The following is a 12,987-nucleotide window of genomic DNA, read 5'->3' on the forward strand; positions in this document are numbered from 1 at the left end:
CTGAGCAGAAATTCTCAAAGAATGGATCCAAACTGAGCTTTCTATCCCAAACAAACTGACCGCATATAAAAGAGAGTCAGTATATTTGTTTACAATTAGCATTTAACAAATAAGAAGTGTGAACTCAGTCAACCTTGTGGCCCTTATCCAACTCCCATTCAAATTACTGGGACCTTTGTCTTATTTGGGAGAAGAACTGAATCACCGACAGAATGGAGGTGGAGCCCGACCTGTCCTGCATGTAGGTTTATTTAAGCATTTCTGCTTTCTTAAGAAAGCAGCTTTGTGTGTATATTTTTGTCCCTTGCGATGAGGTCAAAGTTATACAATCTGCCCAGTGAAGTCTGAATTGGAGATGTAAAGCCAGAAGGAGAAAGTGCTCTCTGGTCTCAGAGGGAGTGACAACACTTTCATAAAACCTTGTAATCATTGACTTAGTGTTTGCTGTTGCAGCTGTAGGTTTAAAGGTGATGGACAGTATGTAATAAAAAGGAGACACAGGTTTATAAAGACACAGCTCCATTTCAAAAGTCTGCTATTTCACATAAGTCAGCCCCTCCATACTGACTTACCATTCTGATCTGCTGCAGTGGTTTTCTAAGCAGAATGGTTCTACTTGTTTCAATGCTCTTTGGCATACAGGTGCTTTGCTCCTGGGCTGCCTCGCCTCCTGCCAGAGAAGCACCAATTGCCTTGCTTTCCCCCACCTGTGATGACACTGCAGTAGAGGAGGCTGCAGACCTGGCTCTTCGCCAGATCAATGCTGACCGAAAAGAGGGCTACATATTCAGTCTCTACCGAATTTTCAGTGCCCGAGAACATCCTCAGGTAAGCTACCTGCTTGTTCTATATCTGTTTCTTCCATGAGGAGCCCTGTGTCTACCACTAGCCCTTAGCAATATGTATTTGAACTAAGAAATATTTCTAAAGGCAAATGTGAAGTTACATTCACAGGACTCCAGAGGCCATGTCAACTTTACGCACAGATGACTAGGAACAGTTTCATCGCCACTGTGGGCAATTAGAGAGCAAATCTCAGTCATGATTCTCTGCTGCCTGCCCCTGGAATAGCTCCAGGCATCAGTTCAAATTTGGTATGAAACACCACTACTCTGATTTAATTACACCTTCCTCCCACTGCCTTGAGCAGTTGGAGTGCAAAGGCTATTAAGTCATTGTGCATTTTGCACAAAAGATGTAAACACTAACAGGTGTAAACACATCTAGCTTGGGACCAGGGAATTCCTTCACAGACCTCTAAATGATGACTCATTCTCCAGAAGAAATCTGAAACTGGTTCAGGTGCAAAAATTACTTTGGTAATATCTACGGGATATCACTCTTGTATCCTCAAGTATCTTATTTCTCTTGTGTGCTTAAGTTACTACTATTTTGTGTTACAATAGCTGAATCTAGGGACAACCTGAAATGAGCGCACATGGCCCCAATACATAAGGCACTGTAGAAGCATGCTACTATCATCCCCTGCCATGCTTGCTTGTTTCCCACAATCTCACCTGAAAGGCTTTGTTCCGAACCCTTTACTTTAGTAAACCAGGCTCATTGCCAGATGTTTAAAGATTTGTACTGGCAAGGATATGACACTACTTCCTGCTGCTCTCACAAGGACATAGTTTCTGCAGACACGCTGTAGCCTCCAGCAATCTGAGATCTCATGACTAAAGATGCACGCTTTGCTCTGCTTTGCACTGTGTTCTCTATATTGCTTTGCTCAGGCCTCTGGAGAATTTTTTCCACACGGGTTGCCTCTGAGCTGGCCCAGAACCCACATCACCAGTCATGGAGTTAGATATTTAGCTACCCATCCTGGGGCTACTGACAATAATTAGAGCACTCCTACGACCACCTTAGGGTGCAGCATGGTGGGTGCAGGCATGCTGTAACCCACTTCATTCATCTCTCTGCTTCACCTGTGCCAAGTATATCTCAGCATAGGAGAATTTTGGTCCTTGTTTGTGATTTTGTCTGTCACTTAATGCCCTAGAGACTTAACTTATTGCCTTAGGGCATACTTTGCTCTTTGTTCATTTGGGGATAGAATTTACTTTTATTCTTATTTTTTGCACCTACTATGCTTATCCTGTTGCTTATCCTTAGCCCTTATGCAATAACAAACTAGACAATCTAAGCCCTTTGTCACATTTTTGCTGCTTCTGGGACTGAGTATATAAGAAGCAGTCAGCTATGTCAGGGATGTTCATGGACAGGGACAACCTTATACAACCTTCTATTCCCCTCAGAAAAATAAACTTTTTTTTTAATCCGTCAGTGGTCCTTCCTCCCATTTTTTTAACCAATACTCAGGATAAAAACCTTTTCAAAGTTATTTCAACTTCAAATCTTCCCCAAAGCAACCTGTGGTTCAGTTTGGCTGTAATTGAAACTAATGAGCCATCTGCTATTAACATATATGCAAGTAGGACAGAGACTTTCTTTCATACAAGATACTCATGATTAACTTCACTGACAGGCACTTAACCAAAATTACAAAACATGCAAAAATATTTCATTTCTTTCCCTTGCACCAGGTCACCCTGCCACAAAGGCGTTGCTGCACTCCTGCCACATCTCTTCCGGCTCCCAGGCTCCCTAGCATGCATTGCACTGTGGCAGTCCTAGCATCAGCAGTGCTGAGGAAGGGACCTCTTTGGCCATGCAGAAAAGATAGAAGTTTTTATTCAATACTATGCAGATATCAAAAGGCCCTTGCATAACGGTCTCTTAATGAAAATTAAAATAAGGATGATGAAAGCTTCAGAGATCTGCTGAGCTCTGAATAAACCCCAAATTATCTTTTCCCCAGTGGAGGATGATACACACAGAAAGATGTATAGATCTTATAATAACTCATCAGTGTATTAGAGCTGATATTATACAAGAGAGCTACAGGCAACAGGAAATACAGTTCAGTCCACCCTGGTTGCATTTAGTATTTCCAAGATCACCAAGCTTTGCAATCACTCTTCATGATTCAGCTGAGTAAATCCATCTAACAAAACACATTTGATTAAAAGAACATTTCTTTAAAGAGATATCTGTGTGCTTTTGCCTCCAGAATGCCTGAACAACCAACTTGAAAGCTCAAGTCACCAGTCCCAACTCTGGGACTCTGAAAGACACATGTTTTCCTTAGCTATTACTGCTTCATGCAGGATAGTCATAGTAATGTTTTTTTTTTCTTATAGAGGATATATTTGAAGTTACAGGCTTGTACCAAATGCTACTCTACTCCAGAAACCACATTTTCAGCAAATGGCACTTATTCTTTGACCAGTCTTAATTTCTGTTTACTGATTTATTAGCTACCATACTAAGGAGACATATCATCATTGTATTTAGGTACCTTGTACGTAAACTAAAATTAGTTCCTTCCACAGAAGGATCTATGCAGCCAGGTGTGGGGAAAATGCCATGCCACTGTACACAGTCCTGCTGCATCCCATCTTCAGTCTTTGCCAAAACAGCTTCTGATCTTTTCATGACCTTCAAAACAACACTTCTAATTAAACAGGATTAGTGTAGGCAAACCTGAGAGGTCAGTGCCAGGCATTACCAGATTACTTCATAGAACACTTAGGGGGAAAAAAGAGGGTATGAAAATACAAAAAAAAAAAGGTATAAAGCATGGTAAGTTGCATATGTAAGAATATCACTTAGAGACAAAGCTAACAAAACAATTTACTTATTCTTTACATTTATTTTCTATTTATTTTGCTCTTTTACATTTAAAGGGTTTATTATTACATTTACAAGTATATTTGGTAAAGCTCACATAAATTCACCATCCCAGTCTCTTTCCAGAGATCTCTATACTATGTGACCAGAATAGTTTGTATCACTCAGTCTCTTCAGAACTCAAGAAGAGATACTTCTTAGTGTTTTCCCAAGCAGTATAAAACAAAAAAAAAACAAACCAGCAGGCTAGCTGGCTTTAGACTTGACTTTAGACTCAAGCCTTTAGATGCCCTGTTGACTGGTCCTTAGTTGCTGTTAAACAGAAGTCAAAACTAAAGGCAAAATTGTACAGATACTGGCCCCAGACTTCTACAAGACCCTTTTTTACTTTGGTTGGTACTAGAATAAGAAGAATAAAACTGATTTTAGATGACCATTCTTTAATTAAAGCTGGCTAGACACATGACCAAGCCTGTTCTAACAGGGCCTCGAATCTCACCATATTTGCCACCATTGAGAATTTGTCCCACAGAATGTTCAATTTCAGGATATCTGTGTGTCCCACCTGTGTGTTTTGTGTTTCTCCATCTTTTCCTTTTGTGTTTCCCTACTTTGTTATGTACAAAACAGGGATACTATACTTTCTTTTTTTGTTTTCAGGAGATGACTGGTTCTGTCTTCTATCTCATCTTGGATGTAGTAGATACTGAATGCCATGTACTCAGCAAAAAGTTGTGGAAGAACTGTACGGCCAGACCTGCTCATAGAACTGTAAGGATTTTATCTTCTTATTTAGTCTCGGGGACAGCAAATCCCTACACATGCATTTTTAGTAAGCAGCAGAGTTTAGAAGAAATCAAAATGCATTTTTTAAGGTCCTCAGCTTTCCTCTGTACTTTCTAATCAGTTTATAGACTTGTAAGATTTATTTTAAAAAATGAAGTTGAAAAGATGGTTTCTGACCAGACCTAATAAGCAGACATAACTAAATAGCCATGCTAGGACACTATTTAGAACAAATGGTTTACTTTTTATAGCAACCCTATAAGAGTTTATTTTGAAGACAGGCTGTCAAGAAAGGAATAAAAGAAACTTACTTTTATATAACATGCGATTTTTGGTTTAGTTTAATTACACTTTTGTTCTGACAACTTTGTAAAAATTGTACTGAAAGAGGAGAAACAAGAAAGCTCAGTAAGATAAGCTGCAAAGACAGAAAGTCTGTTGCTACAGGTGACCAAAACAATCCTGAATAAGTAAAAAAAAAAACCTTATAAAATGAAGAATGACAAGAAAGAAGCTTCACATGTGGGACAAAAGAAAAAAAAAAAAGAAGTTATGATTGAATTGTCCTGGGCTGCTTCTTAGGTCAATCAGTTTTCATTTTTAAATTAAAAACTGGAAAAAAAAAATTAAAAAATTCTGCTTACAGAGCTTTCAGCAAGAAAAGGGTGCAAAGAATATATGGTTGGTGTGGTTTCTAAGAAGTCAAGAAATGTATAGTCCTAGAGGCCCTGGTCATACATGTGGCAATATTTAAGAAGCACTCAGAGAACATACATACAGCTTCTAAAAATAAAGGCACAATGAACATTAATAGGCCAGTATTCTTTTCCTGCCATGATGTCAGAGTTTCTTTGTGTGCAAGGGTGATCTTACTGTGCCACAAAACTGATTTAGGGTCTTTCCTACCACTCTCCTTCCTTACTATGGATATAGGAAAAAGTGGGAACCTGGAAGACAGGTGACTGGATCCAGACAGGTTTAAGCTCTCTGTGTTCTAGACATAGACCCAGCTCCCGGCACGGGGCCCTGGCCAGGAAAAGCACTCTGTGACACCTGGGCACTTCTTAGCTGCCAGAAGGGTGGCCTTGTGTAGGCCATCCTGCGGACAAGCACTGCACCTGCAGAGCTCAGACATACACCAGGGGAAGATCTGGCCTTTTATTTTTAATGGAGTTACTTAGAAATGTGCTTCATTGCCATTTGAGTATTAACACAGCTTTGTTCTTGAAAATTATTTAATGACTGCAAAAGAAAATGAACTACTCACTGACTAGGTACTAGATGATAGGTGCAAAGGGTGCAATATTAATTGTTTCTAAATGTTTATATTGTTTTAGGTTTATGGTCAATGCAAAGCAGTTATCTATGTTAATAAGGCAAGCCATATTGCTCATCTGAGTACTATGAGTGCATTTTACAACCGGGTATGTCTTTATTTAACACCCTCACTTTAAAAGAGGACTGGAAAAACACTCTTTGCTATATAGGTTTACTTTAAATTTTAATTGTAATTATGGCACCACAGCATCTCCATTAGCTTTCAGCTGCCCTAATTTTCTGAAGTCAGTGATCATAAGTTCAGTGTGGTCCTGCAGGTCAAAGCAGTGCAGTAATAACTGTTTTCGTCTTTGGGAAACCCAGCAGAGCCTCTATACGGGCTTTTACCCTCTGGTCCAAAAAGCATTTTTATGGGTTTGTGAAAGGCAAGTAAAAACTGCAAGCCCGCTGTCAGTAGGTTGAGCTTTTTTCTGCAGTGTCTCTGCCTCTACTGCAGCATTTTTATGGGTTTACAAAATGATAAAGATGCAAAATCCTTGAGTGAATCAGACCACATATTGTTACTCCAGAGGACTGGAGGGCAGGTGGGTGGGGTTGGAGGCATGGATGCATTTACAGTGAGCTACACTATCAACATGCTCTTTGGTTATGCTTTCTCTAATGACGTTGTTTTCTTTGAATAAAAAGTTCCACGCAGATATATTCAGACAGCATGTCCTGACTGCCCAGTTGATGACTGTCCAACTGAGCCCAGTTATTTGGAGGCTGCTGTTAAAAGCCTTGCCAAGTTCAATGAAGAGAGTGAACAAACTCATTATTTCTCTGTCCTCAATGTCACAAGAGCTTCAATGCAGGTAAGCCAAGGCTCATCTGACTTGCTTTAGCTCTCAGGAAATACAGATCCAGCTGTTATACTTGATATGATTTGTTATGTCTTACAGATTGTTTAGAATTTGTATCCATATAGCACAAAGGATAATTCTATGCAGAATACTCCTGGGAGATGAGGATCTGCATTGATCCAAGACTTTGATGCCATTTATTCCAAAAAGAAGGGCTTTATGCAAAACTCAAGATACAGATTTGCATTCCAAAGTTTAGGAAAGCTTCACTGTTATCTCTTTCTTCTACCACCACCATGAATTAGTGACTGCCTAACAGAAAGTATTAATAAACCACAGTCATCCCTTCCAACACATACCTGTAATTCACTGAATTACTTTAAACATGGTTTAAAACTAATTTTAGACTAACAGAGAGTTAATGATCTCCTGGCTAAATCCTGTTTGTTTACCACAGTAATATCCAGTCTCTCTAAAATTTATTATGTATAGATAACAAGGTAGTTTTCACTCTTTGTCTCAAACTGTTAGATATTACTACAGTACAGTATTTACTTGCTCCCATTGTCCAACCCTGAGGTACTTGCATTTCAGAAATAGAAAAAGTGATCCTGTTCATTAAAGCAGCCAGAAATTATCAACAAGGCACTGAAGAGGGTCTTTGGATATGTAGTTGTATGTGAATGCTATCTTATTAAAGAAAACAAACTCATTTCAACTACAGCTGATCCATGAGTTACTAGGATTGTGCATGTATAAGAAGTAAAATATAACCAGGCAATAAAGCAGCACTGGCAAAAAGAATCATTCTCCTGTGCTACAACTAACAGTAATACCCCAAGTATAACCTGTTCCTTACACTCTTAGCAGAGGCTTTACAATTATTTCAAGGTCTGTAGGATTCTTCCTTCTTCCTGACACATGCACAAGTTCTAATTGTCACTGGTCTGTCATTAACAGTGGGTCATAGGTCCTGCATATTTTGTAGAGTTTCTAATTCAAGAGACATCCTGCTCCAAAGATGACACAATTGCTGACATCTCCAAGTGCAAGCCACTTTCATCAGAACTAGGTGTAAGTACTTTTCCTTGTATAAACATCTATTTTTCAGATATTATGATTCCTCAGTGAATACTTAGCCTGTTCCTTTGGTTCTCTGCAGACAAGAATCAAAGCCCACAGGCGTGTTTTTATGGGTTGTAGCTCCATACTGTCTTGCAACTGTACAAACTGCTTTAGAATAGAAAAAACATTTCAGTAAAAGTTCTGAATTCTTACCTAGAAGAACATGAACAAAGAAAACAGGAAAAAATGCCATTCAGAAAAAGGCGGGATAGCCATCGCCTTACAAAACCGAATCATTCTTAAGGATTTATTCCAGGTAAACAGACAGACAATAAACCACAAACAATGCATAAAGAGAATATTCATACCATAACCAGGTCAGTGAAGGAAAACTTTTAGGAACTAAGGAAAAAATTATAAAAGAAACTGAAAGACTAAACGGATGTGTTGCCAAGAGATAACATTTCAAGCCCCATCTTAACTGAGATCCAAGCCATGTTACCTACAGCCCAGTAAAAACACAACTATTAGAAACAACATTTTTTTCATAGTTTCTTTCACTAGTATGGTATAAAATTGTTTTTGCCTGAACAATGTTATTATGTTAAATTACACAACTTGCCTGCATGGGGATATTCTGCTGCAGCAGAACTTAAGTGTGCTGTTGTTGTTGGGCCTTAAGTGGCCAGCTTATTTTTACTATCATGTTAGCTAACCCTTCTTTGCAAACATAAAGCCTTTTTCAATATGCTGCCTGCCTCTGTAAGCTTGCCAAGCCCAAAATAAAAGTTTGCCCAAGCTGCTTGTCCCTACAAATACATATAGAATCTAGAACTATTCAGCTTTTCATAAACACTTATTTTACAAGATAGGAAATAAGTATCAGTGCTACAATGTGAAAAAAATGCTTGCATTTCTTTTCTTCCAGCAAATAGGTTTCTGCAGAGGCTCTGTAACAAACAGTCATTTGGAATATCAAGAGTTTGTCAAAATATCCTGTGACATCTACAGTCTGCAGGTATTTCTTATTCTGATCTTAATATTGCAAGAATATTACTCTTTTACAAAACAAGAACTGAACTCTTGAAAGCCCATTAATTTTTAAGTTTTCTTATTCACAAAGATACGGGCTTCAAGAAAGTGGTAAGGCCAAATCGGGAAGAAATCTCTCTTGAGATAAACTGTTGCTAGGTGGATAAAAAGGCAATATAATAAGTATAGAGTCAATACTACAGAATGTGTTCATAACGCTCTACAAAGAAATTGTAAATAGCAAAGGGAATTCAAAGGGCAATAACTGTATAGTTACCCAAGTTTCATGAACCTATCTCCACTGGCATAAGTAGTTCCATCTATCTATCCTTCAAGCTTCTGTTCTGCAGATTGTCTTTGCAGACTGGAATTGTAGCAGATCCTTAGTGTGAAGGGTGACATTCTCCATATCTGAAAGAGTTTGTAATAGCTTCAATATAGGTATTGCTTGTTGCCTGTTATTTAGGATCCTGCCACTGAAGAGGGGAAACAGCAAGCTAATGAGACACCTGGAAAATCCAGCCAGAATCAACAACAAACTTCCCCTTCAGAAACCAATCCTTTCTCCCCACACCTAGAAAGAACAGTGGGCTGTGTTAAAATTCTACCGCCTTCAACTGAGAATATCTCCTTCCAAAGCCTAACAGAAAGTCAAAATGAACATAAAGATGGAAAGCCAGTTCCACCCGAGGCTGTAGGACCTATGTCCTGTCTTGATGGAAGAAAGACTGAAGTAGGCAAACCAGATTTGACCAAACCAGTCACTGGACCAGTTATTCTTCCTTTTCCTGAAGAACTTTCTCTATCAGACTCATGCCCAGGAGAAGCAAAGGAAAAAAATTTCATCCTCCAGCCTTTGCTGCCTAAAAAGCTTACCAAAGCCTAGCCAGCATCCAATCATCTCAACTACCTGCAACAAAATAATGCCCACAATGGCAACCTGGTCTTTCAATTTCTGTAACATCTTTAAATAAATGAATTGCTCATTACAGTCTTCATCTTTGGAGGTCTCAGTTTTCAGAAAGCACAAGAACAGATTAGAAAAAGAAATCTAACTGGGGCATTTTCCAACAAAAGAATTTGGCTTTTAATTCTCAAATTCCTCCCATCAGTAAAAGCATGAAGGAAAGGTAACTGTGGAGGGTAAAAGAACTTGCAGGGCTGAGACAGCCCAAAGGTATCAGAAAAAAAATATCCTCAGTAGCAGAAGTCTGTCAGGGCACAGTGTGGGCTGGCTGCTCCTCAAGGGATGGTGAGACAGAGGCAAGCATGATAACCAGGCTGGCAAGGCAGGGACATGTCCCATGGCACCTAAGTGAGGTAAGGGCAGACCCAGGGGCGGTAGTCAGGTTGTAGGAAGAGGCCAGATCACCACCCAAGGTCGCAGGTGATGAGGCAGGTCCGAGGTCAAGCCAGGAACATGAGTTAGCAAGTAGGGTCAGGATCAGGTCTCGTTACCGTACCCAGAGTAAGACAGAGCCCAGTGGTCTCCAAGCAAGTCCATAGTGACGAGGCATGTCTGAGGTCAGGCCAGGAAGACAGGCTGCAGGTCTGAGTCTGGGCCTGGATCAACAGAGTCCATGGCCAGGCACAGGCACAGCTACGACGCGGCAGGGGCTGTAGCTCAGGCAGGGGCCAAAATGCTGTGGACCCAAGGGGAGCGGGGGCAGCCCCAGATGTGCTGTTGCTGAGCTGGCCCCAAGCTCCAGCAGCAAAGCCTCCAGGAGAGGGGATGCTCTCAGGGGCCTTATGGAGTCACGCCTGGTGTAACTGTGTATAAATTGGGAAGGGACTTTGACACTGTTTAGCTCTAAAAGCTAGTAGGTTTTTATTATTTTATGGGTTAACTTCTTCATTATAATGTGATGAGCTTAGTCTATTTTTTTATTTCCCATGGAAGAGCACAAGAAAGATTATATTCTCCTAATGCTTTATCCCCTCACTTAAAGAAAGTGGAAAAGGCTACCCATGTGTGAAACCTCTGCACATAAGTCTGGCTGGTGGAGAACCAAGCCCAAGCTATTCAGATTCTTATGCTTTACTGACCCTGCTGTGCAGGAAAAATGATGATTTACAAAATCAGCCTAATTCTTTCTTGAGATAGGTCATATTAACTGCCTTGTAATAAAAACCACAGGGACACTCTACAGCCTGTAGCTAAGAAAAATCAATTGCACTAAAACCAGACATAGCAACTATACAGCCAATAACAAATATAAATAAATGAGAAGACAAGAAGAAGAAAAAGAGTGAACATGGGAAAAAAATGCCATTTGTGGCCAGGAGTACACTGATACTTGAAATAATTATGGGGCTCATATGAGGCCACAGAGCCTTTCTCTAGTTGCCACCAGATCTGTAAAATCATTTGTTCAAAACAAGATCAATTAAATATTATTGTTTCTGAAGCTTTTTTGCTGCTGAATCATCCCTAGAGATGCTGGATAATTTCTCCATTCAAAGAGCCTTTCAACAAAAAATTATGGTTTCTTAAAATATTGTGGCACTACACAATTTGATTAAAATGTATTCTTTTATTATTATAAAAATATATAAATAAAAGTATTTTATTTTATGTGGAGACAAAATAATATTGAAATATATGGAGTTATGTTCACAACAAAGATATTTGGGTTTTTTTCAGTTTGCAAAACTCTTAAAAACATAAATTTTATATAAAAGAGTGATTTAATTGCTTCAAAGATTAAAATAAGCCAAAAAGTGATGCATGAAACACATCAGCTGAGCCAAAAATAACTCTATTTCAATTCCACATCATAAGAAATTTCAACATATTTTGGTTTCATTAATTTCAGAGTAGAAAACAATTCAAAATCAGGTAGTTCTCAATAAATCATAAAATTCAAATTCTATCTAGTTGTTATCACAGTATGAGCTCTAGGCTGTGTCAGCACTTCCCTTTTTATCAAGTCATCAAATTACAGCATCTTCTTTTTCCCTCAGGAAGTTTCATCTTTGCCAGCTCGGGTTTCCCTAACACGACCAGTGTGTCCTACCCCCTGCACAGGAACTGCTAGTTTGCCACATGCCAAAATAGGGGATACCAGGTGTTACTCCCTGCCCTCACACAGACCACCACTGGCTTTAGTGAGTCAGAGGACAAGAGCATTGAGGCAACAGCCTGTCACACTTCAGTGATTTTCAGAACACTTTTTTTGCCCCCTCTTTTCAGTTATTCACCATACTTGTCACTTCTGCCGCTTTAAACAGCAGTCTATTTTATTAACTGTTTGTATGTTGATTCTAATCTCACAGTGGCTTCATCAGTTTAATGACACCACTGAGATTGATATCAACGTATGTAACTGGATTCTTCCCCAAAAGGAGTACTGGGGAAGAAATCAGCCCCATTAACTGCTAGCCACAGCCAAGAATACCCCATTTCAGTTAGTTCTCTTTCTTGACTACAGCTGCTTACAATAGTAAATTGAACAGCTGCAAGTGAAGATAAATGAAGTGGAACTGGTGTGAACAAAAAGAGGGGGAGTCAAAGAGAAGATCTGAAAGTTTGGATCTACAGTTTTGAGCATTCAGTTTGGATATTGTTTAGCCTGTTCTGCAGGCAAGGCTCAGAAAGGACACGTGAATCAATACTTTCCCTAGCTTGGATCTGAGGCTTGGGTTCAAAGACTTATAGTGATTTAAAAATAAATACCAGAAGAGATGTTTTTCTAAGCAGTAACTGTATCTACAGTGCAGATCAGCAAGCATCAGTGGTCAGTGCAGATTCATGGGCGTTTCCTTTATTTGCCGTGGCCACTCCAGCACAGCGATTCCTGTACCCAGCTTTCAGTGCCACCTAGGCCGCCACTAATGTTTGCCATAACTGAGGTCTGTTACTAATGTCCAAGACTAATTTCTTGAACTGCAAGTAGGAGACTGAAGATGTATAGTTTCTGTGTTACCTTTGTCCTCAGAACGTACCTGGATACTGCTGCACTCCCAGATGGCATTGATATGATTAACAGCTGATAACATTTAATCATCACTACTTCAAATCCTGCTGCTGATTCAGCAGATTTATGCCAATCTCTGAGTGGGCTGTGGCCTTCTCCCTCCCACATGCCCACATAAACAGATAAGGGCACAGGATGCAATGCATCTCGTCTCCACACATTTACTCTATGTGACAGCATGATCAGACAGGATGGCAGCAAATTCTCTAAAAAACATGCCCAGGTAGTGCCGAACCTCTACATTCTGGTCTCTCATCTTCTAGCCAAACTGAGCAAAACAGCTGGCAGTAACACACCCTATGTACCTTCAG

At 39.7% G+C, this 12,987-nt stretch overlaps 2 protein-coding genes across 3 annotated transcripts in view; one reads left to right on the plus strand and one right to left on the minus strand.

Annotated features, from left to right (window-relative positions):
• RHBDD1 (rhomboid domain containing 1) overlaps positions 1 to 12,987 on the minus strand; it is a 199,644-nt gene that overhangs the window by 74,052 nt on the left and 112,605 nt on the right. The window lies entirely within an intron of this gene.
• Positions 505 to 9,693, plus strand: LOC142059902 (fetuin-B-like). The gene is given in 8 exon segments (XM_075099198.1): positions 505 to 828; positions 4,357 to 4,467; positions 5,820 to 5,880; positions 5,883 to 5,906; positions 6,448 to 6,614; positions 7,563 to 7,676; positions 8,596 to 8,685; positions 9,166 to 9,693. Coding segments are annotated over 8 exon segments (1,209 nt in total). The 5' UTR covers positions 505 to 606; the 3' UTR covers positions 9,586 to 9,693.

This window comes from Phalacrocorax aristotelis, chromosome 7 (genome assembly GCF_949628215.1).
Source record: "Phalacrocorax aristotelis chromosome 7, bGulAri2.1, whole genome shotgun sequence".
NCBI lineage: Eukaryota > Metazoa > Chordata > Aves > Suliformes > Phalacrocoracidae > Phalacrocorax > Phalacrocorax aristotelis.